This window comes from Bubalus kerabau, chromosome 23 (genome assembly GCF_029407905.1).
Source record: "Bubalus kerabau isolate K-KA32 ecotype Philippines breed swamp buffalo chromosome 23, PCC_UOA_SB_1v2, whole genome shotgun sequence".
Lineage (NCBI taxonomy): Eukaryota > Metazoa > Chordata > Mammalia > Artiodactyla > Bovidae > Bubalus > Bubalus kerabau.
Window position 1 is genome coordinate 26,278,234 of NC_073646.1, and position 26,997 is coordinate 26,305,230.

At 56.1% G+C, this 26,997-nt stretch overlaps 2 protein-coding genes across 3 annotated transcripts in view; one reads left to right on the forward strand and one right to left on the reverse strand.

Moving 5' to 3' along the window:
- The window catches only part of KATNIP (katanin interacting protein), a 236,744-nt gene extending 222,311 nt beyond the window's left edge, over window positions 1-14,433 (forward strand). The window contains exons 20-28 of the mRNA XM_055562308.1: window positions 1,099-1,264; window positions 4,497-4,654; window positions 6,128-6,192; window positions 7,749-7,859; window positions 8,664-8,803; window positions 10,647-10,748; window positions 11,307-11,467; window positions 11,604-11,692; window positions 12,234-14,433. Of these exons, the coding sequence (XP_055418283.1) occupies window positions 1,099-1,264; window positions 4,497-4,654; window positions 6,128-6,192; window positions 7,749-7,859; window positions 8,664-8,803; window positions 10,647-10,748; window positions 11,307-11,467; window positions 11,604-11,692; window positions 12,234-12,292 (1,051 nt within the window). The 3' untranslated portion in view covers window positions 12,293-14,433. The remainder of the gene's footprint in view (window positions 1-1,098; window positions 1,265-4,496; window positions 4,655-6,127; window positions 6,193-7,748; window positions 7,860-8,663; window positions 8,804-10,646; window positions 10,749-11,306; window positions 11,468-11,603; window positions 11,693-12,233) is intronic.
- Window positions 14,434-24,599: 10,166 nt separating this feature from the next.
- GSG1L (GSG1 like) overlaps window positions 24,600-26,997 on the reverse strand; it is a 251,359-nt gene continuing 248,961 nt past the window's right edge. For both annotated transcript variants that reach the window (XM_055561621.1, XM_055561620.1), the window contains one exon: window positions 24,600-24,697. In XM_055561621.1, the coding sequence (XP_055417596.1) occupies window positions 24,600-24,697 (98 nt within the window). The remainder of the gene's footprint in view (window positions 24,698-26,997) is intronic.

Below are 26,997 nucleotides of genomic sequence, written 5' to 3' on the forward strand. Positions count from 1 at the left end.
GGGGCTTCTGCCCAGTGGTGGGCAGGCTGCCCTGGGCCACCCAGGCTGAGTGACTACAGGCCAGACCACCTCCCTCCAGAGGCACCTGCCCCTTCTCGTGCTTGTCCCACGGCGGGAGCTCCCAAGTTCTCCCTGGTGCTTTAGTATCTTTCTCCTCCAGCACAAGGAAGAAGGAATAGAGTTCTTTCCAAATGTACCATAGAGTCAATACAATATTTTACAGAAAGCTGGGGAAATAGAAATTGTCACTTCCCATCCCCTCTGACAGAAACATATTTTTCATTTTTGGTGATCTCTCTTGGTCCTTGGCCTCATTTTACAACATTAAAGCCAGTGCTCCTGCCATCCCACAGCCTGCCCTTTCGCTTTATCCTTTTCCCATCATCCTCGTGATGATCATATTCACTACTGTTTGATGTACTGAACGTTTCCCTCTTTTGAGATCTTTCAGGGTTGGTTTGTTTGTTGCTAATGTAAGTAATATCTAGGTACAGATGTCTTTCTGACATGCTGAATAAACTTTTCTTAGGACAAAAATTCTAGAAGTGGGACCACTGGGTTAAAGAGTCCTGAAAAATAATACATGCCCCACCTCCATCCTTTTCAAAAACCTTGATGATTGCTTCACTGTACCCTTATCAGCATCTAAGTGTTAGTCGCTCGGTCGTTTCCAACTCTTTGTGACCCCGTGGCCTGTAGCCCACCAGGCTCCTCGGTCCATGGGATTTCCCAGGCAAGAATACTGGAGTGGGTTACCATTTCCTTCTCCAAGGGATCTTCCCGATCCAGGGATCCAACCCAGTCTCCCACATTGCAGGCAGATTCTTTACCGTCTGAGCCACCAGATAATCCCTTTAATAGCACAGGCTGTTGTCTCCCCCAGTTTCTTGTTTTGTCTAACTTCACAGATAAGTGATGACTCCTCACTGTTGCTTTGATTAGTCTCACCTCCCCTTCATGAGCCTGATCCAGCCAGGCTCGTGCCAGGCAGGGGCGGCCGTCATGGTGGGGAGAGGAGTGGGTGCCGACCCCATGCTGTGAGTTCTCCCAGCTGACCGGACTGCCCTCAGCTCTCCCCGCCTTCCCCACTGAGCACAGATTAATTGATGGAGCCAACATCACGATGGAGGATGAGCATATGTGGCTGATCCCCTTCTTGCCGGGGCTGGACCACGTGGTCACGATCCGCTTCGACAGAGCCGAAAGCATCGCAGGCCTTCGCTTCTGGAACTACAATAAATCTCCCGAGGACACCTATCGAGGGGTAAGCTGGGGAACAGCGGCCGCGCTCGGTCCACTGTCAGGGAAACAGCGCCTTGATGAATGGCTGGTGTGGCTGCCGGAGAGGAGCATAAATCCTCCAGAACTTTCCAAATGGATCTGGGGGAGGTTACCGCTGGGGAGCGAGAGAGCTGCTGCCGTTTCCTTCTTCTGCAAACAGCAAATGCAGGCGAAAGAGCCCAGGGCAGACTCGGGGAACTGCAGTGCCTCGTGGCCTCCGGGGACTCAGGGGTCCTCAGCGGGCCCCCCCACCCCCCGTCCACAGTGCCTACTTGCACAGCCCTGGTTCCCTGAGAGCTTTGGGAACCACGTCTGGGCTGAGGGCTTCTCACACCTTTGTCATTTCACTGGACCCACATCCCAGCCTCTGGGAGGCAGGTGTTACTACCCCCATCTTTCAGAATATTGAAAACCGAGGTTCAGAAAGGCCCAGGCACTCACCCAAGGTCACACAGCTAGAGGCCCCGTCCCCATGTGCCCGGCTTGGTTGCCTACACTCTGATTTCCACACTGTGTTCTTCTCCCCACTGGGTGTGGAAAAGCAGTTATCAGGAGGTGGCTTGTGGAAAAGAGTTATCAGGAGGTGCCCCCTTTCATGGGCTTTTCTGACCGGTGTGCCCATGAACCGTGAGACAGTTGTCCCCTCCCACTACATAGACGTGATGATGACCAGGTCACCTAAAGGTCGGCAATGCAGTTAAGACCCTAAAGTCACCAGGCTCTGCGTCTGAGTCTGTGTGACCATTGGCACATGGCCTGCCTTCTCTGGACCTCAGTTTCCTTGTCTATGAAAGGAAGAGGAGAAGGACACCTGTCTCTACCCCACAGAGGTTGACAAGGCCAGGACCTGGCCTGTGAGGCTGCCCTGAGCCCAGGTCTGGGCTCCTTACCACTTCCAGGGCCTCAAGACGCTGGTCATTTATCACAGCAGAATGAGCAGTCCCCCTTCCACCATGCCCACCCCGCCCCTAACCTCTTTCAGGAGCCTTGGCTCCCCTGAGCATGCAATTTACAAACCCCCCGCCCGAGGCTGCCCTGGTGTCTGTAAGCATGCTCTCAGGTCAAGCGTGTATAAAATGTCAGCTATATTGGCATTAAAAAACATTCTTCTGCCTCAACTTGTGCCTCTGGGCCTTGCTCTTCCCTTGAGTGAATCCGTCTGTCCAGTTGAGCTTCCACGATGCTAGATTTATGCTGGGCCTGGGGCCCCTCTTCCCAGGTGTGGCCCCCACCAGCTGCAGTGCCAGTGACGAGTGGCCACCGTTGGGGGGTGGGCACCATCTGAGAGGGTGCAACCGGGCCGCAGTGGGATGGAAACTCTGGCCCCCTCCCTCCCTCCCTAGGAAAGGGTGCCTCAGATGTCTACCCCACAAGGCACTCCTGGGCACCCTGGCTCCAGGCCCCTGGCATGAGGTTAGAGCCAAGCCTGGCACTCCGGGAGGTGGGCTCCACACCCCTCCAGTGTGTCCTTGGGCAAATTGTTGGCCTCTCTGAACTCTAGTTTCCTTCGCTGTAATTAAAGCTCCCCCTGAGAGAATGAATGGGGGGCTGGAGAAGTCAGGGATGCTTCCTGGAGGAGGTGGTGGTTCTAGAAGAAGGACAAGGGCTTCCTGGGCCTCAGCTTCACTTCAGGTGGCTTTCTCCACCAGGCAAACCCTGGCAGTGCTAGACTTACATCCTGCCTCCTCCAAGTCCAGCAGAAGAGAGAACTCCTCTTTGCAAGCAAGCCAGCAAAACCCCAGGAGCCATGCCGATTGTTCTAGTCGAGTTCCATCTCTCTGAACCAATCACATGGCTAGGGGGTGACAATTCTCCATGTGGCCAGGCCTGGGGCCTGGTCAGGAACCTGAGGAAAGCAGAGTGGAGGTAGAGCCACAGCTTTGGGGTTGCCACATCCAGCTGTGCCTGGAGCTAGCCCCTCTAACACCCTCTAGGTGTATGCACCCTGTGACTGACTAGGAAGTGAAAGTGAAAGTCTCTCAGTCGTGTCCGACTCTTTGCGACCCCATGGACTATACAGCATGGAATTCTCCAGGCCAGAATACTGGAGTGGGTAGCCTTTCCCTTCTCCAGGGGATCTTCCCAACCCAGCAGTCAAACAGGGGTCTCCTGCATTGTAGGCAGATTCTTTACCATCTGAGCTACCAGGGAAGCCCTGACTGACTGTGGGGACCCCCTAACTGCTGAAGGAATGAAGGGCCCCCAGGTACATTGTAATCATGAGACCTAAGTCAGGGCCCCCTTTATTTCTGCACAGAGAAGCCTCTCTGTGTCTCCCAGGGGTGAAACGCCATCGGTTTGGTCAGCAGCGGTCCATTCTGCTAACCATGAAGGAGCCCTAACTCCCCTTCTCTGCTCTCTGCTTCCCTGCCCAGGGGACCAGAGCTGAGCCACCTCAGACCCTGCCGTTAAGCTCTGACATTGAATGGCTGATCGCAGCCATCCGGCTAGCAAAATCTGGCCTAGAACAGGGGGACGTGTTAGCCCACATCCAATCAATTCAGCCAGCTCTCAGTAAACACCTACTGTGTGCTGGGCCCTAAGGTGGATGTAGAGATAATCCAGCCAGGGTCTGCCATCAGGGAGCCCAGAAACCACCCAGGACATAGCTATGGGGTACCTGCCCTTAACAGGATGGGCCAAGGGCTCAAGAAGGAAAATCAGGAAGGAGTCCACTTCTGTCCCGAGGGAAAGGGCTAGGAGAGGAGAGGAGGTGTGAATCGGGGGTGGAGAAGGATGATCTAGGAAAACACTGGCCCACTCTGTGCCAGGCACTGTTCTGTTCTGGAGACTTTATGTAAGTTAGCTCCTCACTGAGCCCATTTAACAGATGAGGAAAATTGAGGCAGAGGGGTCAAATAACTTGCACAGCTACTCACGGTGGATCCCAGAGCAGCTGAGTCCATGCCCATGACGACCCCAGCCCTCTGCAGCTGAGTAGACCAGAGAAGGTCCATATGTGTCCTCCGTGGCAGGGGCCTCACCCACCTGCTCCTCTGCTGTCTGCCCAGGCGCCTGGCACAGAGTAGGGATGGCAATTGGAAAGGAGCCCCCTGACCAGGTGGGGTCTGGTCTGGGAGGAAGGCCTGGGGGGTTCTGTGAAGGCCCTCGGTCGTAAATGGCAGCTACCGGGACCTCCAGCCACATCAGCGCTCACCACCCTCCTCACACCGGCTCCTTCTCTTCAGCCTTGTTGTTTTTTTTTCGTTTGCTAGGCCAAGATTGTCCACGTCTCCCTGGACGGCCTGTGCGTCTCCCCTCCCGAGGGCTTCCTCATCCGGAAGGGACCAGGCAACTGCCACTTTGACTTTGCTCAAGAAATCCTCTTTGTGGACTACCTGCAGGCCCGACCGTTGCCCCCGCCGGCCCAGAGGTGAGTGGAGCGGCTCCCCAGACGGTCCTTCCCAGCCTACGGGCCCTGGCTTTGCATCAGGCTCTGAAGCCTGTACCTAAAGCGCTTTGAAGTGATGATCAAACACATTGCTTTTCAACTTGGCCAGTTTTCTAAAGCTTAGCCAAGCCTCTCCGGAAGCCTGGGGATGTACCCACCTTGTCTGGGGATGTTTGGGTTTCTCACAGTCTTGGGTGTTTGAGATTTTAAATGCTTCATTGGGCTTCCTGCTGGGGAAAGAGGCTCCAGGCTGCCTAGATTCCAGAAACGCCCGCTGGCCCCTTCGTCGAGGGGCCTCCTCCGTCTCGTTTCTGTGTTCCTGATTTAGAAAGATTCAGAGAGGAAAACGGAGCCTAACATTTCATGGATTCACTGGGATTGCTTGGCCCCAGTCTCAGCTGCTTTAAGTTGCTAACAATTTGTAAATGCCACGTTAAGTTTACTCATTTAAACCCCCTGATGTCCAAATACCAGAGGCCAAGCTCTCGAAACAAAATGAGTTTCCCTCTTCTGTAGCTGGCATCACTCCTGGGGCCAGATACTGGAAATAGTCACTTAATTACAACATTGCCCTTGAAATTGAAGAAAGCAGGCCAGAGCCAGAAGTCACTGGCGGTAGACCAGGGAGAGAAGCCCTGCAGGGAGGAATCTGGGGGAGGAGAGAGGCTCCCTCCTGGGTGCCTGCTCTGAGCCAGATGCTTTGTATTCATCCTTCAGATAATCCTTTCAACCATCTTTGAAGCAGGGGTTGTTATGCCCATTTCACAGATGTGGGAACTGAGGCCCAGGCTGGTGAAACCACTTGCTCAGGATCCACAAAGCCAAAGCCTGCAGGGCTCTCCCCACCTCCCAGCCTCCTCTCCCTGCCTGTCTCCTATCCCAGCCCACACCCCTGACTGGCTGCTTTTGGGGGCAAACACCAACTGCCTAGCTCCTTCCCACCAGCCTTTGCTCTGGGTGCTGTTTGTCTTGGAAGGCTCAGCTCTGACTCTTCCCATGGCTGCTTTCTCCTTAGCTCAGACATCACATTCCTGACCACCACCTGGGGTAGTAACCTGCCCGCTCCCAGCACCACAATCCGTGGGTCCATCATGGGTCTCAGCTCTTAGCATTGAGTGGACTTAACCTTGTTCATGAAGGGACTGAGGTCGAATGGGATGGTTCAGAGTGTGGACCCTGAAACCAGACAACCTCAGGTCACATCCCACTTCTGCTACCTCCCAGCTGTGTGACCTTGAGCAAGTGACTTCACTTCCTTGTGCTCCAGGGACGTGAGAGAACTCAGCTCCCAGGGTTGCTGTGAGGATTATGAGTCAAACCGGAGGGGACGACCCTCTCCCGGTGGATGGGAACTCCGTGTGAGCAGAAGCTTGTCTGTCCCTCCCCCACCGCCTCCCAGCGGGAATAACTGACCAGCGATTCGGGCCACTGCAATCCTCTGCTTCTGTGTTGCAGGTTGGACACGAAACACCTGGAGCGGGCGAGCATGGACTACGAGGCGCCCCCGATGCCCTGCGGCTGTATCCTCCTCCTGTTGGTGTTTAGTTACTCAGTCGTGTCTGACTCTTTTGAGACCCCATGGCCTGCAGGCCACCAGGCTCCTCTGTCCATGGGCTTTCCCAGGCAAGAATACTGGAGTGGGTTGCCATTTCTTCCTCCAGGGCATCTTCCCCACTCAGGGATCGAACCCAAGTCTCCCGAGTTGCCCGTACGGCAGGAGGATTCTTTACTGCTGAGTCATCCGGGGACTCCTCCTCCTGCCACCCACACGTTGCACATTGAAGGCCTTCGGGGCCACACCCAGAACCCAGGAAGAGGGCCAGGCCCTTGTAGCTCCTTGCTGGCCCTGGGGCGGGATCTGGGTGTTCGCTGCGGCACTGGGTCTCAGCCAGGCCGCAGCCGAGGCAGCGGAGCCCGTGCAGGGAAACTGCGGAGAGGTTGGGCGGGCTCCCAGGTCCTCAGGGAGACTGGTGCTTCTGGGACTGGGGTGGGCAACACGAGTTCTAGACCCCACCCCCCTGCTGGACTGAGGTTCAGAAGGCAGCGCCAAGGACTGTCGCTGGGAGGGGCTGGAGAAGTGGGAACCCACCTGGGGATGGGGCTGGGGGCTCTCCTTGGAACCAGGCAGGGAGGAGGTGAAAAGGGAAGGAGTCGTAGCTCAAACATGCTGGACCCCTCCTGCCGCCTGGCACTGTGGCAGTGGGTCACCTGTGTGGACCCTCTGGTTAGCCCTGTGAGGCGGGCACTGCTAGCACCCCCATTTCACAGCAGAGAACACTGAGGCCCAGGATGGTTAAGTAATTTGCCAGCTCACACAGCTGGGAAGAGGCAGAGTCAGGTCTAGTGAGCACAGACAGCCTGGCACTCTCTTGCCTGTTCTCCCCCGAGGACCACCTCCGACTTAACCCCCTTGGGGTCACCCTCCCACTTCGCAGGCTCCTTGGCCCGCCTGCTCCTGAGGATGCTGGGAGCCAGTGGAGGGCAGGGCTGCGGAAGGGCTGGCACATGGGATGCAGTCAGCAACAGGAGGGGGTCACCCTGGCACAGCCCATGCCCCCGAGCTGTGGCACCCCCACAGCCTGCCTTGCCGTTCACGCCCTCCACACTTGAAGTGGCTGGAGGAGGGGACAGGCACTCTGTTCTTGTCATTTTACAATCAGGGAAACTGAGGCAGGAGGTGGTTTTTTTTTTTGAGGTCAGGTCACTGTTCAGTCCTATACACTGAGTTTATGACAGATGCTTCTCCATCCTGCCAGCTCCCTGAAGGACACCCTCCCTGCCCGTTGCCCTGTCTCCCGGGGCCTGGAGAAAGCTTCTGAATTCTTCAAACACACATACACACATTCATATTGCTGTTTAAATGAAAGAAAATTTCATGCCACAAACATTTTGATTGACTTCAGTCTCAGAGGGGAAAAAAATCATTTTTTTCTCTCGTTCATCTCTTTAAACCCATATATATATATATATATACACACACACACACACACATATATATATCCCTGTTATCTTTGTAATTGTTTCCCTCTGTTCTCCAGAAAATTAAGCCTGTTTTTTCCTTAATAACATGTTCCAGTCATTTTCCAGTTTCAGCTCCTGACCAGCTGGGGTGACCCCTATTACATCGGTCTTACCGGCCTGGAGCTGTATGACGAAAGGGGAGAAAAAATCCCTCTTTCAGAGAACAGTATCCTTTCTAGGCAGAAGGGGGGTTCCAGCCAGACTGCAGGGAGCACAGGAGGGCCCGGGGGAAGGAGCAGAATCCTTGAATGTAGAGGGAAATGTCCCTGGAGGAACCAGACCTGGAAAAAAATGCCACGGCTGCTGCTGCTCAATCACTTCAGTCGTGTCTGACTCTTTGTGACCCTATGGGCTGTACCCTACCTAGCTCCTCTGTCCATGGAATTCTCCAGGCAAGAATACTGTAGTGGGTTGCCATGCCCTCTTCCAGGGGATCTTCCCAACTCAGGGTTCGAACCCAGGTCTCCCACTTTATAGGCGGATTCTTGACCAGCTGAGCCACCAGGGAAGCCTATAAATATTGGAGTGGGTAGCCTCTCCTTTCTCCAGGGGGATCTTCCCGACCTAGGGATTGAACCCAGGTCTCCTGCATTGCAGGCAGATTCTTTACCAACTGAGCCACTAGGGAAGCCCAGCAACCCATTTTATTCGGGCCTCTAGCAGCTCCACGTACCCATGTTTTCCAGCCTGCTCTCTGCATACTTCCCTCTCCTTTCCTTGAAACTGGCCACCCCTCTACTCTCACCCCCACTCCCCTCAGCCTCCTCGCCTTCCTTTTACCCCAGAACATGTCTAATTTGGCTGACACTCCTCCAGCAGCCCTGAGCAGCAGACAGCGGCTCAGCCCACCCCGGCATCCCCCCCAGGCCACGCCAGCAGTGTGATGGGGGCTGGCGGCCGCAAGAGGGGCCCACAGTGCCTGGAGCCGAACACACTGCTTTGGGTTATGACAGCTTAGAGGTGTCCTCAGATATCGCCGCCTTCCCTGACAGCGTCAACTCCCTGGAGGGCGTGTGCGGGGACGTCCGGACCCCTGACAAGCTCATCGACCAAGTGAACAACACCAGCGATGGCAGACACATGTGGCTGGCCCCCATCCTGCCCGGCCTGGTGGGTTCCGGAGGCTCCCAGCCCTGGGGTGGATGGGGGGGCTGGCGGGGCGGGGGGTGTGTGTGGCACTTTCTGTCCCCAGTTTCAGCGACACATCTTCCTTCCAGACCAAGTTAACCTCGAAACAAGTCAGAATGCCCAGGGGCTGCCAGGAAGGCTCAGGTCTTTGCTAACACATCTTCCCAGCCAGAGGTCTTTCCCTTTGCTCTGGGGGTGCTGATTATCAGGTGGGCCTCTGAGGCCAGGATCCCAGCACAGCAGGCCTGGGGGCGTGGACAGCCCTCGGTCCCTGTGAGCCTCCCTCTCCAGTTCTCTTTCCTGTCTCTGCTTCGCTCTCCTCTTCCCTCTAGCCTCAGCCTCTCCACATTCCTGATTTCTGCTCCTACTTTATGTCACCGGGTACTTGATCCCCACCTTGCCCTCTGTCTGTCCTCAGACCTGCCGGGTAAGCTCTTCCAACCCACCGACTCAGTCTCCCAGATCACAGACTCTACAAGTGGTCCCACCCGTCTTTTTGCTCCAAGGCCTGATGGCGAACCTGGGGGTGGGCCTTTGCTCATCTGGGCCTGGCCGATGGTGGTGGCAAGGGAGGCGAGGGACCACTCGGGATGGGATGGGGCGGATCGCAGCCCCCCAGCCTCTCAGCCACGGGCCCAGATGCCTGGGTAGATGTGCAGCAGGGGCTAGGGTGCCCACCCCTGTGACCCCTGGAGGGAAGACAAGGGATACATTCTCCTCTCAAAATCCTCCCAGGAAGGGGCAGCACCCCTGCGATGTTCCATCAGATTCCCTTGAGCAGAGGCCGACCCCCCCAGCCCCAGCCCCACCACTGCAGATGGGAAATGCATAGATCTATCAGCTTTCATAACTGGGGCTGCAAACTGGTGGCTCCTAGCCAGTCTAGCCTTCGGCCATCTTGACCTTGACCAGCAGGCATTTGCCATTCTTTCACACGAAGACTTTCGGGTGTGGGGCAGTCTCCCCGTTTGTCCCTCTCTCAGCTGGACTCAAATATTTGTATCCAGTTGAGTCCCATGGGCACTCACTTGGAGGCCCCTCATCTAAATTGTTTCCATGGTACAAGCAGAGAAGGCTGACTTTTCCTGTACCCCGCTATGTCCTCTTGGGGCTGAAACCCTGGGCCTGGGTCAAAACTAAGCCTGCAGCCTGTGGCCAACAGTGAATTCTATTTGCTTTATCCTATCTTGCAAGGGCTCCTGCACTAATATTTGAGAGTCTGTGTTGGGGGTGGGGAGCTGGTGGGGGGCTCTTGGGTTCCACTTTACTAGCTGATTTTTGCCACTGATTGGAAAACCCCCCCACCCCGCCCCCACTACCCCACACCCAGAGGTTCAAAGATCTCTGCTGAAATTAACCAGCACCGCCTTCCCCGGCAGTCAGAGATGCTTTTCATTTGTGATTCGGGGAAAGGACAAACGGGTCACGGCTGTGCTGATTGCTCCCGGGGGGGGGGGCGTGCCTCTTGCCTCTGGAGTCGGGGGCCATCGCCCTTGGCCCCGGGAGCCCCAGACTGTGTTTCTGGGCCTGGCCTGGAGGAAAAGGAAGGGTGTCCCTGATTCTCCACGGGCATTTAAATGAGAGCCACGCCAGGCCCAGAAAACAGGCCCTTCAACAGCTAGCTCAGCGGTTTGTTGCAAACGCAGCCACACGTGACCTGACTCAAGATGGGCTTCGGGGAGATGAGAGGCGGTGAGAACCCCACGCCCGGCAGCCCCAGAGAAGCCCAGCCGGCTGACACGGGCCCACGCCTGGCACCCCCGGGCCCAGCCCCGTGCCTCTGTTCCCAAACACGCCTGTTTGAATTAGTTCTTCCCTCTGACAGGTGAACCGGGTTTATGTGATTTTCGACCTGCCCACTACGGTGTCAATGATCAAACTGTGGAATTACGCAAAAACACCACAACGAGGGGTGAAGGAGTTTGGCGTAAGTACTTATTAGCTGGGTTTTGGGAGATAATTATGCCCGTTGGTAATTAGGCCACCGGCAATTATCATTTGTCACACTTTGATTTACTTCTGTCGGCTGCAACCTCAGACACAAATGCTGGGTCCTCAGAGGCAGGGATCTATGCCATCCGTCCGTGAATTCAAAGGCTTTCTCTGAGTGATTTGAGTCATCACCCCAAAAAAACAGAACGCTGCTTTTCTTTCATCTTTTCTCCTCGAATCACAGTGGTGTGGGGAGTTCTTCCTGCCAGGGGGCAACTCAGGAGAGTGGAGGGGTCCTGGGGGTCAGAGACCTGAGTTTGCCTCTGAGCTCTGCCACGTGGGTATAAGATTTGAGCCCTTGGAGCCTCAGTATCCTCATCGGCAACGTGGGGCTGGTCCAGGCACCTTTCCTGGCCATCATGAAGATTTGAAATCACAACACAGGCTGAGCATGTAGTAGGCGAGCCTCTGGGCAGTGATGCCCTTCACGCGAGGTCACACATGGGAAGGAGGAGGGCAACGCTGGACCGCAGCCCCTCTTCTGCCTGTGCAGCTCCTGGTGGATGACTTGCTCGTGTACAACGGGATCCTGGCCATGGTGGGCCACCTGGTCGGGGGCATCTTGCCCACGTGCGAGCCCACGGTGCCCTACCACACCATCCTCTTCACCGAGGACGCGGACATCTGTCACCAGGAGAAGCACACCGCCATCAGGTGCGCCCCCCACACCGACCTGGCCCCATGACCTCCCCCCACCTCCGATCTCCCCCCGCCAGCCCTAACGGTGGAGGATGGCAGGGACCTGCCGTCTGGAGCCGGAAGGCACCTTCTGGTTTTTCCCTCTCCGCAGTAATCAGGTAGAGGACCAGGATGTGCAGATGATGAATGAAAACCAAATCATTACCAACTCGAAGAGGAAGCAGAATGCAGTTGACCCAGGTCAGTTTCCTTCTCTGCTCAGAGCGCCCCTCCCACCCTGCTTCCAGGGTCTGGTTAGAACAGAGAAGGAGCTGGCAGTATCAGACACTGTCTGTCATCCCTGCCAGCCCTCAGCCCCCTCTTCTCCACCCAGGAGCCTGCCTGGGGGGCTGTGGAATGGGTGATGGGGTCAGAACCCTGGGAGTAATGTGGTATGCTTCCCGGAAGCCAGGTCTTGCGGGTACAGAGAGGAGAGGGCCATTAAGGGCAGAAGCACTATATCGAGAGGGTGGCCTTGGACCATGGGAAACCCAGAGAGGATGCGAAGGGTGAGGGCTTCCCGGAGAGGGGATGCTTGAACTCAATCCTAAAAGATGCACAGGGCTGGGCAGGCAGAGGGAACAGTGTGGGCGAGCCTGCTCCAAGCTGGAGGCTGCTGGGGGCAGAGGCCAGGTCTCCAGGGGCCTTGAGTGCTGAGACCTCAGGCGGTGTGGGTTTCACCCCCAGGACAGGGGGATGGAGGCTAGGTAACACTGCTTCCTCTTGTGCTCCCCCTCCACAGCCTTACGCCCCAAAACCTGCATCAGCGAGAAGGAGACAGCGAGACCATGGCGGTGCTGACCGGCAAAGGAGCGGGACTGGTCCTTTCAGCCAGGACGGGGCTCCATCACCAGCCCCCACGCAGCACCTGCGTCCCCGGCCCTCAGGAATTCGTGCGGGCCTGCCCAGACCCCAGACCCCAGAGGGCAGAAGGGAGCTGCAGTGCAGAGGGGCCCAGTGGGAAGAAGGGACTCGAGGGGTGAACCGCCCTGGGAAACACAGGAGTTCAGGGGGAAGAAGGGGTGTGTGGTCTTCCACTGGCCCCTGCGGTCCTGGGGTCAGCACGGGGAGCCCAGGGACTCCTGGCTCCGTGACTTTCTGGTGAGATCCCGCAAATTGGACCCGTCATGGGATCCGTGGGCTCTGCCTGACTCGAGGTAACACAGTGACGTGGCCTGGCGAGGCCTCCCAGCCAGCCGCCCCAGGGCCCGGGGCATGGCTGAGCCAGGTGGAGGAGACCAGGCCTCAGACACCAACACCAACAGGCATGGGGCCCTGCCTTCGGAGGCCCCCACCCCCACCGCATCCCTGCCTCATCTGGGGCTGGCGGAGCTGGCCGAGAGGGTGGGGTTCTCCCCTGGACCCCTCCTGGACTGCTACCACCCCTTCACTCATCCCGGGGCCGGGGGGTCCCACCCAGGCCCGGTGGAGAAGGAGGGATCCCATGAGGGTCCCTGGTCATGCTGTATCTCTGTCCTCTGGTTAAGCCCGAGAAGGGATCGGGAACTGAGGAACTGAGGGAGCTGAACCCGCCTGCCGCCCTGAGTCGGCCCTGTACCCCCATCCGGCATGCAGGCCCCGGTCCCTACAGTGCTGCCAGGCCCAGACAGGACAGGCAGGCAGCGTCCTACCCCAGAGGCCCGGAGGGCCCATCCAGATGCCCTGTAGATGCCAGGCCGGGAGACAGAAGACCAGTGCCACGGCCGCACCCTCAGCCCCAGAGGCCATGCCCCCTGCCACTTGAACTGGCCTGGGGGTGGGGGGCGGACTCCCTCTGTCTGATCCAGGCTTTTCTCCCTTTCCATCCGTTCTTGTCCCTCTGCGTCCTGGGCCCCAGGCAGTGAGGTTCTTGTTGCCCAGGGGTCCCCACACCTTTGCCCTCTTCCAGCAGCTTCTGGGCAAGTTGGACATGTGCCTTGCCCCCACCAGCCACGTGAAGCCCAGATCGCATCTATTTTCATCTGTGTAACAAGCACGGATCAGGGACCTCATTGGTTTCCCAGTGGTTGGTAATTTCTCGTTCCAAATATTAATCCATTGTTTTCCTGGCTCCCGGCCCGGCCCCACTGCCGCCGTACTGTACTCCAAGAAGGTTCCTATGCAACCAAAAGCCCCAGCAAATACTTTATGAGCTTTGCAGCTTCAGCCGAGCAGCTATGCAAATGCGTTTTTCATTAGGAGCGTGGGGCCCGACGTGAAGATAAGGAATTGTTTCTCCCAGAGAAGATCCATAATTTTGGTAGCTTCCAAGCCCCCAGCTTCTAGGCTCACCTCACCCTCCCGGATGTGGCAAGCACCTCCACCTCTGGGCCTCCAGACTCCCAGGAGAATCGGGGGCGGTGCAGCAGAGAGGGGGAGAGTTGATCGACTTTTAGTGACCAAAACTAGTACCTTGGCTTTAAAGGGAGCCCAGCCTTCTATTCCCGCCTGAGGCGTTTGTAACAGGTCAGATATGTTTGGGAGATCACACAAGTACCACACTCACTTGCTCCCAGGATCTCAGTTGATATTTATAATAATTGTATGTACCATGCAAGTTAGGAGGGGAGGGAAAAAAGCTGTACAGGCATTAACTCTAAAATAAATTTCTATTTTTTTCTCTTGCAAGATCAATAAAAGATGTTATTAAGAATATGGTCTGATGTGCTAGATTTGGGGTCAGACAAGAGGGAGACTGTGCTGCCTCCAAGAATGGACTGAGTCCACTGGAGGCCGGCCACTCCCTCTTCCCACCTGCGAATGAGGTCGTGATCCTGGCCAGATAATAGAAGCCCATACGGTTTACCAGAGAAGGCAATGGCACCCCACTCCAGTACTCTTGCCTGGAAAATCCCATGGACGGAGGAGCCTGGCAGGCTGCAGGCCATGGGGTCGCTAAGAGTGGACACGACTAAGTGACTTCACTTTCACTTTTCACGTTCATGCATTGGAGAAGGAAATGGCAACCCACTCCAGTGTTCTTGCCTGGAGAATCCCAGGGACGGGGGCGCCTGGTGGGCTGCCGTCTCTGGGGTTGCACAGAGTCGGACACGACTGAAGCGACTTAGCCGCAGCAGCATATGGTTCACAGCAGCTGTTATTCCCAGGTGGCGCTAGTGGTAAAGAACACGCCTGCCAAAGCAGGGGACGTAAGGAACTCAGGGTCGATCCCTGGGTCAGGAAGATCCCCTGGAGGAGGGCCTGGCAACCCACTGCAGTATTCTTGCCTGGCGAATCCCATGGACTGAGGAGCCTGGTGGTAGGGTCACAGAGTCGGACACAACTGAAGTGACTTAGCACATATGCCTGGAACTGACTCGTTTCACCCGAGTTCAGCCTTGGAGGGTAGGTGTGATTACAATCCTTTTACAGAAACAGGAACTAAGGCGCAGAGAGGCTGAGTAACTTGCCCGAGACACTCAGCTTGGGGAGCTATTAGTATACAAATCCTGAGATAACCACGGGAGAACTGGGGTGAAATTTCCTGGACCCTGGGGTTTCCCTTCAGTATGAGTGGATCCTGAAAGCACAGCCCCCAAATTGATTGCTTGCTCCTCCTGCGGTTCCCCACCCCCACTTCCTTTAGGGTGAGTATCAGCGTCCGGATAAAGCAGCCCTCGAGTAGGAAGAAGGTTCAGTTGAAGGGGCTAGTGGTCTAGACTGCAGCTCAGTTGCCAGCAGTTGTATTGGGGGCTGGGTGAGGGGGCCCTCTGGAGACCCTCCCTCCATCTATTAAACTGGCCAGAGGGGAGAGGGCTTCTGTCCTGCCAGCATGTAGGGATAACGGCTGGGCCTCTACTGGGCCAATCCCGCCCCCGGCTCCCCTCTGAGTTCCTGTGAAGACAGAGGGGCCCTGCCCTGCCAGGGCCTGGTACTACCAGGGCTTGTGTCTCTGGGCCAGCCCAGGAGACTGTGAACGCAGGCCAGCCCTCCCTGCATTCCAGCCGTGGGCTGGGAGGCCGGCTGAGCATCCCAGCTTCTAAGCCTTTCCAACCACCAGCCAGAGCGCTGGGCCTGGGTCCCTATTGTTCACGGGCCAGGCAAGCAACACCAGGGGGCAAAGCTGGCCTTGCAGGACCTGGTCAACAGAGCAGCCCAGGCACCTTCTGCGGCTCAGAGCCCAGGGTCCCTCCACGCCAGATCTTCAGGGGGGTTGAAAGAAGCCAGGAATCCAGGTGTTGTGTTTATTTTTAATGTGAAATCTAGATTTTAAATGTTGGCTCTAAGTTAACAAACATCGAGTGAGCCAAGTAAATCCAGTTACAGGTCCTATGTAGCTGACCCTCCACCACAGCTCCCATCCTAGCTCAGCATGAACATCGGCCCCTGCTTCCTTCCTGGCTCCCCCAAGCCTGCAGTCCCTGACCTGAAAGTGAAAGTATTAGTCACTCAGTCGAGTCCCAATGTTTTCAACCCCATGGACTTTATAGCCCGCCAGGCTCCTCTATCCATGGGATTCTCCAGGCAAGAAAATTGGAGTGGGTTCCCCTCCCTTCTCCAGGGCATCTTCCCAACCGAGGGATTGAACCCGGGTCTCCTGCATTGCAGGCAAATTCTTTACCATCTGAGCCAGCAGGGAGGCCCACAGTCCCTGATGCAAGGCTCCATGAATGCCCGGGGCTGGTTCGCCCCAGTCCTCCTCGCCTTTCCAGGGAGGTAAAGAGAGGGAGGGGACTATTCCTGGCCCCGCCCCTCTTGCCCAGGGGGGTCGGTGGAGTGACCTCAGCGGACTGAAGCTGCAGTTTCCACCCCCAGGCTTTCTGGAGAGCAGAGGCCTTCCTCTCCCTCCACATCCCGCTTCCCTGCCCATTCCCTGGGTCCCACCCCAACCCTGTAATCTACAGTGCTGTAAATCAGCCCCGAGCTGCAGCCGTCAGGGGCACGGAGGCTGGTTGGCACCCAGGCATGGCTGCAGGGAATGAATCTTGGCCGCAGCTGACAAGAGGGTTAAGGAAGAGCAGGCAGAGTATCCCAGGGGAGCCTCCCCTCGGGCCTCCGTCCCCTGGGGACCCGCCTTCTCTGACCCACAGAGGGAAGGACCTGCTTCTGTCTGTCTGTTCTTTGGCTCCAGCACTGGCACCGGACCTGAGAGGGTCCCCCAGAGCCTGCCAAGGCCATTTCTGTGGCCAGACCAGTGGCCCCTGCCCCCACACTCGGGCTCGTTTGCTGAGATGTCCTGAGTCCCTCCCCAGACCTCACCTCCCACCCCGCCTGGAGCAGCGTGGTCCCTTCCCAAGGCCCCAGCACCTCCCTTTCCCCATCACTCAGCCTCACCCTCAGCCTCCTCGGGATTGGCTGGCTGCACTGGTCTGCCAGTTCCTTGCTTCTCTAAAAAAACTGGAAGCCATGGCAGCTCCGGTCCCGTGTTACCAGATGGTCCCAAAAGCCGGAGCTGGCCCTGAGCCCGGGCAGCGGCTCCCCAGTCACCACACTCGCCACCCGCCCCTGTCGTCTCGCGCTCGGCCTGCCGCCCTCCCCGCATGGCTTCGCGCTTCACAGCCCTACAGGCCTCCTCATTCACACCTGGAGACAGACAGGTCATTTACATGGGGGAGCAGAAGGGGACGGGGTGACAGTGATGGGGTTCCCCCCTCCTGCGCACGCGGAGGCTCTCCTGGGGCCCATCAACTCGCGCTTCTGGTGTCCAGTCAGGGAACAGGCCCAGGACAGGTGCCGGGGGGAGGTACGGGGGCCCCTGCCAACGGGCTGTGTGTCTCTGGGTGCTTGGGGCTGGCGGTCAGGCATGTCCCTGGACCTCTGCATGGCAGTCATGACACCACTTCCCGGCTCCCAGCCTCTGGGAAGCTGTTCACTCACACACACTCCTGACACGGGGGCAGGCTTTAGCAGTCATCTTCTGTAATAATAACAACCAAAGTCGTGACTGTCAGTACAGGGACTTCCCTGGGGCCCAGTGGCTAAGACTGCGCTCTCAATGCAAAGGGCCTGGGTTCGATCCCTGGTCAGGAACTAGATCCCACATGCCGCACCTAAGAGCCCACACTTTGCAACTAAAGATCCAGAATGCAGTGACTAAGACCCAGTGAAGCCAAATAAATGTCAGTCAGTACATACTAAGCTCTCATCTGACCCGGATGCTCTATGGGTTCGTCACTGAAGCCGCGTATCACGGTTTGATGCTGAGACCTCATGCTGCAGGTACCCATTTCCCAGCGAGTTGGTGATGGAGAGCAACCGGGGGCCACCTGGCCAGGGTTCGAGTCCAGACCCCACTACCTCCTAGCTGTGAGCAACCTTACGCCCGCGCCTCCTCGGCTTCCTTACCCAGGCCTCAGGGCGCCCGCTGCACCCGCTCCTCAGAGTCACTCTGGGCATCCTTAGGAGCATCTCCTGGGAGGCAGGGCACACTGGCTGAGTTCCACAATGGCCCTCATCTTCTTCTTGTTCAGTCGCCCAGTCGTGTCTGACTCTTTGCGACCCCATGGCTGGCAGCGCGCCAGGCCTCCCTATTCCTCACCATCTCCCAGAGTTTGCCCAAGTTCTTGCTCATTGCATCAGTGATGCTGTCTAGCCATCTCATTCTCTGACGCCTTCTTCTCTGGCCCTCAATCTTTCCCAGCATCAGGGACTTTTCCAATGAGCCATCTGTTTGCATCAGATAACCAAAATACTGGAGTTTCAGCTTCAGCATCAGTCCTTCCAGTGAATATTCAGGGTTGATCTCCCTTAAAATTGACTGGCTTGATCTCTTTGCTGTCCAAGGGACTCTCGAGTCTTCTCAGCACCACAGTGTGAAGGCATCAATTCTTCAGCGCCCTGCCTTCTTTACAGTCCAGCTCTCACAACCATACATGACCACTGGAAAGACCACAGCCTTGACTGTACAGACCTTTGTCGGCAGAGTGATGTCTCTGCTTTTCAACACGGGAGGAGGAAATGGCAAACCACCCCAGTGTACTTGCCGTGATAACCTCATGAATCTTCGTCTTACAGGTGTGAAAACTGAGGCTTTCACAGCAAGAGTGGCCTGGGGGCTGAGATGGGAGGCTGCTCAAAAGGGCAGCATGGCCCTCCTGATTTTCCTGGATTCCCCCCAGCCTGGGCTGGTTGGTCCATGAAGGGCGCCAGCCTTAGAGAGTGAGTGCTGTCTCCCCTCCCATGCCAGCTCTTGACCTGTGGAGCCCCTCTCTTGCCTCCTCTCCCTAACCCACCCTGCGTGCACCCCTCCCTCCACCTGACAGCCACCCACCCACCCTGGAAGTTCCAGGGGAGGGAGGGTCAGGAGTGTATGTAGAAGGGGACTTCATGCCCTGACGTACCGTCTTGGCCTCCTGGCATGGAACTCGTCCCGAGCAAAGGCCCCTTCCTGCTCCCCCAGAGCCCCAGGTCCCCTCCCTCCCCCATGTCCTGGCCAGTCCTGGCCTCTGCCCGCTGCCCACTCCCCTGCCAGGCCTCTGGCCATTCCCCAGCCTCCAGCCTCCCTGCAGGCCGAGGCTCAGACAGCATCCGTCCAAGATGAATTATGGCCCAAGAAGCAATTACCAGGGTATGGTGGGCCGGGCCGCGTGGGCACAGGGCAGAGGTCTCGCGTTGTGATTTCCTGTCTGTCTACGCAATAAATCTCCACGTGGAAGAGATTGGTTTCTCCTCATGACTGATGGTCGTTGTCTTCGGTCCCGCGGCGGGGCTGTCCTCCAGTGGGGCGGTGTAACGTGCTCATTGCCCACAGCCCCCGGTGGGGAGGCGAGGGGGGCGAGACTCCAGGCCCCCCAGGCTGTGTGCTCCAGGGCTCCATCTCTCCTGGCTTGGGGACAAGGGCTTTTCTAAGTCATCCACTTGGAGAACAGTCTTTCCTGGTTTTCACCAAGGCCCCGCGTGGCCTACAGCATCCCTGCCTGCATAGCATCGAAGCCCAGGAGGGAGGCTCAGAGAAAGGCCGGTCCAGTCCCGGCGCTCCCTACCCCCTCACTCCCTCCCCACCTCCCAGCAGGACCCACAGCAGCCCCTCTCTGGTCACCTTGCCTCAGCCCTTCACCCCATCTCCCAGACCCGGATGCACTTCCCAAAATGAAAAGCCGATGTGTCCACCTCTTAAAACCCTCCTGTCAGCGGTTCTCTGCAGCCTTCGGGTGAAGGTCAAACTTCCCATCACCATGAGGCCCCACACCAGCTGACCCCAGATGCACACTCAGCAGCAACCCTCATGCCCTCACCTGGGGCTACAGGCACCGTGTCCTGCCCCAGGGCTGCACCCAGGCACACGGCATTCTGTCAGCCCCAGGGCCTTTACACATGCTCTGACTTCTGCCCACACCATCTCACCACCTCCTTCCTCACCCCTCAGTCCCTGCTGCCATGGCCCTTCCTCTGAGAGGCCCACTCTCACCCCTGCAGTTTAAATTCGGACTTTCTGTGGTTCGCCTACACAGCACTTCTCACAATCTGAACTGAAAACTTTTGCTTTGGAATTATTAGAGTCATCTCTGTTTCCTCCCTGGAATACGCCCTCCACGAGGATGGAATCGGTGCCTTTCTGACTCGCCATGGCAGCTCCAGTGCACACTCAGCGCCTGCCACACGGAAGCCCCTTGGCAAATAGTTCTCGATGAATGAAGACCCACACAGGTCAGCAATAGTCTCGGGATTTTAACTAACTCCTCAGCCCTGGGTGCTTTCCTCTGTCCCCACTTCCTCCCAAACGAGGGGTCGGCACCCTGGTGGCAGCAGCTTCCCCCAGGGATGGGCTTCCCAGCACACTGCGTCCTCAGGCCCGGCTGCCGGCGGATGAATGGCCATGAATCAAGTTGACATTACCATTGCCCGAGGGAGCGTGTGGCTGGATGGGTGGGCTTTGGTGGAGGCTGCAGGGAAGACGGCTCGTCATAGCCACCAGCCCAAAGGGGCAGTCAGCCCAGTGACCTCCAGCGGCCTGGACCTGCCAGTTAGCCCCCAGGCAGGGGAAGGACCAGGGCCCCGAGGCACCTGAGGAGAAAGGGGGTGGAGAGTTGGACACTACTGAGAGACTGAACCTAGCACAGGGTGGCTTCCCAGGTGGCGCTAGTCGTAACCTGCCTGCCAACACAGGAGACAATGAGACGCGGGTTCGATCCCTGGGTCAGGAAGTCAGGAGATACCGTGGAAGACGGCCTAGCAACCCACTTCAGTATCCTTGCCTGGGGAATTCCATGAACAGAGGACCCTGGTGGGCCAGAATCCATGGAGTCGCAGAGTCGGACACGACTGAAGCGAATTAGCACGTGCGCTCACACACACACACACACACCTGAGCAAACACGACAGAGCCCCATTCAGGGTGGTGGGCACGTGCACACCCAGGTCCAGGGCTGGTGTGTATCCAGCACCAGCACGTGCACACAGGAGTGTGTGCTCAGCGTCAGCGGGCGCACACAGACGTGGGTGGGTTAGCACGTGTGCATGAACAATTGCTCACTCAAGTTTGTACAATGTTGAGGTGGGTGTGTCCACACAAGCCCAGGTGTGTGGCTACAGGGAGGCTGGAAGCAGGTGTCCAGGGCAGAACAGGCTGTGTAAGAGCTACTCTGGGCTGTGGGTCAAGCCAGCCTATGAGGGTCAAGGTCAGCATCCAAGGCCAACAGCCTTTCTATCTGTGGAGAGGGATGGTCTGCTTGGTGCAGGGGATGGGCAGGAAAAGTTGTGCAGGAGTGGGAGGAGGGGGCTTTGCCTCCCCATCCAGGCCTCTGTGTGCTCACCCAGGACCCCTGCTTTCAAACCAGGTGGTCCTCCCTGCTCCCAGGTGCAGGCAGACAGTGTGGCATGAAGACAACCCTCCCAGTAATTCCCAGTAGGGACCCATTGGGATTGCTCACCTGGCCTGCCTGGAAGTGCTTCCTTTTGTCTAAACTGCAGCCTTCTTGCTGCAGCCTCCATGGGACTGAATGGCAGTTACTTCTCTCCCCCTGCCCAGCAGGCACTCAAAAGGACTTAAAGCCTGAGTGAGTGGTCCCGTGAGCCTCCCCCGTCCTCCCCATCCCTCTCTGGGCTGAGCAGAGGGTAAGAATGGCCCTTGCTTGAGGCGTCCGCATTCCATCATCACATAGCACTTGCACGATTATTTATTTAATATTTTTCTTTAAGCCAACTTTTTTGCCTTTTAACTTAAATGCCTATTTTGGCTTCATCCTAAGCAATACGTCTGTGAAATCAACGGCACTCGCGTGCCCATTATACATTTTTTTCCTAATACACAATTTACATAAACACAACTATTAAAATAGATAAAAACTTTGCCCATGTTTCAACAAAAAATCATCTCCCGGACCTCTGTGATCCACTTGGCAACTTCAAAAGGATCCTAGAAGAGAATAAAGAGCTCCAAGGTACCCAGGGCCAGATTCCCATTGGACATGCCCCTGCCCAGTCTGCAGCTGGAGCTGCTGCGGCCGTTTCTTCTCGCCCAGCTGACCTCTTCACCTTGATATGCAAAGCCTTTTTATTTGAGTCCCAGTCTCTCTCCCAGACCCAGCTCCTGCCCCACCCAGTAGGTCCACAATAGTTACTAGATGAATGAATCACTGACTTGATTAACAAATGCATGAATGAATGGGTGAATAAGCACACATCTCCACCTGGGTATCTCCCAGGCACCTGAGACTCAAGACATCTGAACCTGCCCCCACCTCCCCCCAGCCCCTAACCTGAGTGTCATCGCTGACTTTCCCCTCCCACCCTCCCACATCAGCTCATTTTCCCTCCTGAATCTGCCTTCACTGTGCTGTCCCAGGAACTCCACTCTGAACCAGTTCACCCTTTCCCCTCCCTTCACATGTGGTGAGGACAAGGATGGGGGCTGTCCCCCAACATCTGTTCTCTGCCCAGAGCTGCGGAGACCTTCCTGGGATGCTCAGCTGGGTGCTCCCCGCTTTGCCTGAAAGCATCTCCCGCAGATCCTTCCTAAAGAGGCTTCAGTCCCTCCGGCTCCACTAACATCTGCGGCCTGATTTCTCATCCGCTGCCCTTCTTTCTCTCCACATACCTGCCATCTAGACTATCCCAAAGTTCCTATGATGTTCCCAACTTTCTTTCCCTCTACACTCTTGCCTGCCTGACATCTAGACAACGTCATATCTCAGCTTAAATGTCATTTTCCCAAAGGAGCCTCCCACGAGCCCCACTCCCTCCTACAAGCAGGTGCTGCCTATGGGCTTCTGCAGCACACACACCCCCACCCCCGCCAACTTCCCCTCATTGAGAAAACAGCAAACACCGACAGAGCGTTTATGTGCCAGGCTCTGTTCTAAAGGCACGTATATTAGCTCCTTTAACCCTCAGAAGAGCTTTAAGAAGTATGTGAACTGATGATCCCCACATGCCCACAGGGGTGAGGCACAGAGAGGTCAGGTAATGTGCCCCCGCTCTCAAGTGGAGGAGCTGGAATCGGCACCCAGGCTGCCTGGTCCCAGAACATTCCACACACTGTTCTGTCTTCACCTGTCTAGTTTGTGTCCTGCCCATCTGTGAGCTTTCTGAGGACAGACACTGTCTCTGAATTAGCATCCTATCTCAAGTGCCTGCCACGGTGTTTGGCACGCAGTAGGAGCACAAGGAATTGTATCATTGAGTAGATGGATACACAGATGGATGGCTGAATAATGAGGGCAGGTGATACGTGAAAGGATGGATGGATGGATGTCTGGTAAAAGGAAGAATGACCACTGATGGGTGGATGAATGGATGGACAAATGGATAGATGGATGGTTATGGATGGATGGATGGATGATGAATGGATTGATGGATAGATGGGTGGATGAATGGATGGACAAATGGATAGATGGATGAATGAATGGATGCGGGGATGGGTTATGGATGGATGGATGGATAGATGGGAAGATGAATAGACAGACAAATGGATAGATAGATGGATGAATGGATGGGGGATGGGGGGGTGGATGGATGGATGATGAATGAATGGATGGATAGATGGGTGGATGAATGGACGGACAAATGGATAGATGGATGGATGAATGGATGCGGGGATGGGTTATGGATGGATGGATAGAAGGATAGATGGGTGGATGATGGATGGATGAATGGATTGATGAATGGTTGGTTGGATGATGTGTTTATAGAAGAATGAAGAACAACATTCTCTCCTTGAGGGAAATCTCTAGAAATCCTTTGGGAAGGGACAAGGCCTCTTGGAGTCAGGAGTCCTAATTCAAACCCTTAACACTGCTTTTGCTAGCTCTGTGATCTTGGGCAAGATGCTTCATCTCTGTGACCCTAAGTTCCCTCATCTTCATAATAGGAATCTGTTTCTCCAGGCATCTAAGCCCTAAGGTTTGATATAAATGTGACTCTAGACACAGGGTAAAGGGTCCCCATGGGGGTCAGGGTGGCTGAGGGCCTGGGTTTGAGGGCCTATTTATGGCCCTCTCCAGTGTCCTGCCTGCCTGGCGCCCACCTCCCCACCCTCTGGAATCCAAGAGAGCCTGCCAGCCTGGCTCTATCCTGACCCCATCCCCCCAACCCAGCCTCAGCTACAGGACCATCCCCCTTTCCTCCCACCCATCCACACTTCAGCATCTAACCCTGACCAGCACACTCAGGGCTGTCTCATCTTCAGGCTCCTTAGAGACCTGATAGGATGGGGCCACGAAGGGGCAGCCACAGCCCAGAGAGCAACTGGCCTCCACACATGGCAAGAAAACAGATCCAACAAGCATTTATTGAGTCCCTGCTGTGTGCCTGCAGTGGGACCCTCCCCGGCTGCGGGGCCAAGGCCACAGCCCCTCTTTCAAGAAGCCCCACTCATTCCCTGTCCCCAACAGGGGACCTCCGAGACTTCCTGGCTGGCTCGTGGGTCCCAGCCCTTTAGCGGCCAAGGTCCGTGTCCTTCTCAGCATCCCAGCTGCACCCAGCAGGGCTCTGCACATGACGGAGGCAGGAGTCAGGAGTGGCTGTCCCCAGGTCATACTGTGCAGCCCTGTGCAGCCCCTCAGACGCCCTGGCCCCAATTCCAGGACGCTGAGACCCAGGCAGCCGTGGGCAGGGCAGCCCACGTGTCTCCCACGCAGGCTGGCTGAGTTCACAGCACACAGGCCAGGTTCCAAAGGCGCCAGACCAGTGATCCTGTGGCAGGGGGCTGGTGCTGATGATGGCCCGAGGTCTGGAACCAGGCTGTTCACGGTCACACCCAGTGCCCCAGGACCCAGCACTGGCGGTTCAGTTCTGCTGCCTCGTGTGCCGAGCTCCGGGGCCAGGGATCCCCCATGTGTGGCTGGTGTCCTGCCAAGGGGACAGGGTGGTCAGTACTGACAGCTGCCTTCCTCCACCCATGCCCCACCGCCCCCTTCCACTCCCCATCCACCCATCTGTCCACCTACATGCAACTCTCCACCCACTCACTGTTCCATTCAGCATCTCACCATCCACTGACCCAACTCTCCGTCTCTGCCACGCCCCCATCAGCCACTCTCTGCCCACCCGTCCACCAACACCTAGATATCCGCCTGCCCGCTGCCATCCACTCACCAACCCACCAATATACCCACCATTCCGCTCACACACTATCCCCACCATGACTCCCCGAGCCTTAAAACCCAGTCAAGCATCTCCCACCTGTCAACACATCACACACCCGCCAACATCCCATCCATCCTCGCAGCATCCCAAAACACTCCCACCAGCCCTGCTCTCCACACACACATCTACCCATCACCCAAAACACCCACCCATCCACCCGCCCGGCCACTTTTCACCTCACCCACCTACTTGTCTGCTTCCCAACCTGCCAACACATCCGCACCCACACGTCAAGTCTCCAGCCCTTAACTCACAGATGTTCTCATCCAACTATTGCCCACTGCCCGACCACCAACCCTGCACACCCACCTGCCCTCGCTTCGCCCACCCCACTCAAGCCATCCACCCACCCTCTTTCCACCCTTCACCCACCCAAAGGCTTCCCCTGTCTCCCACCACCCCCCGACCCCATCAGGCTTCCCTGGGGTCCACTGCGTGCTCCCAATGTGCTCAAGGCGCTATGGGAGGGTTAGAAGGAGAATCATGTAGATGACTCCAGAGCCCCGACCTTACTTGACTCTTACTTGACGCTGACTTGAGCAAGCGAGTGTGTGGACATCCCAAAGCCAGCCCTGAGCTGCTCCCTGAGCCAAGGCTGGTCCTCTATGACCACAGCCTCTGCTCCGCCTGGGCAAGCAGAGGGGCTGGGAGGCTCATCTGATCCAACGTGCATGCTCACTCTTCTATTTTTCTTGATTCTCGGAAGCTCGCTCCCCTGCCTTCACCCAAGCACCACCTTCAAGTCTTCCTAACTCACTAGACCATTTCCACCTCCAAGCTGGGACCTGCTTCAGATGTCCTTGTACCTACTATCAAACTGAACCCTCAAAGCCCAGCTCAAATCTCTCCTCCTATAGGAAGCCCTCCAGACATCCGCTCTCTGGCCTCAGGGGTCTCCTTCTCTTAAGAGCACCCACCCTGAATGGTGCTCCACCAGCCTTGTCACTATGAGACCATTAGCCCAGGAGAGAGATGGCTCAACCCCTGGAGAACATTCCATGGTGACTCCTTGGAGCCAGAAAGATGAGAACAAAGAGGAACGTGGGGAGGAGAGACTGCCTGGAATGGGGAGTGGGATGGGTGTGAAGGGCGAGGAAGCAAACTAGCCGCAACAGAGCACTTAGAGTCCACACACCATGCTAGGTTGTCCCGAAAAGCCTGAACCCATTTTACAGATGAGGAGACTGAGGCTCAGCCAGCATAAGCAGCTGCCTTAGGATTCACAGCTACACTGCTGCTGGGTTGAATTAATTTCTTCTTGATTCCAAACTTCAGCATTTTTTTTTTTAATGTGTTCTGCTCAGATAACTTCTCATCCTTTAGGGTCAGACATCCCTCAGAGCAAGCCCCTTGAGGTAGAAATTCCTGCTGAAACCAAGAATTCTTGCTTGCTCACCTCCAAGGGCGGGCAGCTCATTATTCTTCCTCCATCCCCAAAGCAGCTCTGACTATTGGGAGATTCTTCCTCATAACAAAGGCAGGAAGGGAACAGGCAAAGATGAGGAAGATTGTGCCAATGCTGGGGAGTGTGCACACGTCATTTTTTTTCCCCTTTGGCTTTTCTTCTGTTTTTAATATTCTTTAATGTTGGTGCTTTGCTAATTTTACTAGATTTTTAAAAAGGGGTGGAAAACATTTGGCAAACATTCAGCAAACATTCTGGAATCGTTTGGCCTTAGGAAAATCATTTGTTTTGGCCCCAGTCACTGAAACAGTTGCATTCTTTGAAAGTGCTTGCTGCCAAGATATAGGTGTTGGTATTTTTTTTTTAATCGAAAAGCAAATATTTGGTGTACAGAAAGGTTTGATTGTTTTTCTAAATGAGTATTTAGAAATGATTGTAATTGCTCTTACAGTTGCCAACTAGCAGAACCTTGGAGAGTTTGATGGAACAGAGGGAAAGTGATCATGTGTTTTTAGGGGAAAGGAGGGGCCGTGATCCTTATCCTTCTTCGAGTAAAAATCAGGCTTCCTAGGACTTCCTTGCTGGTCTTAAGAATTTG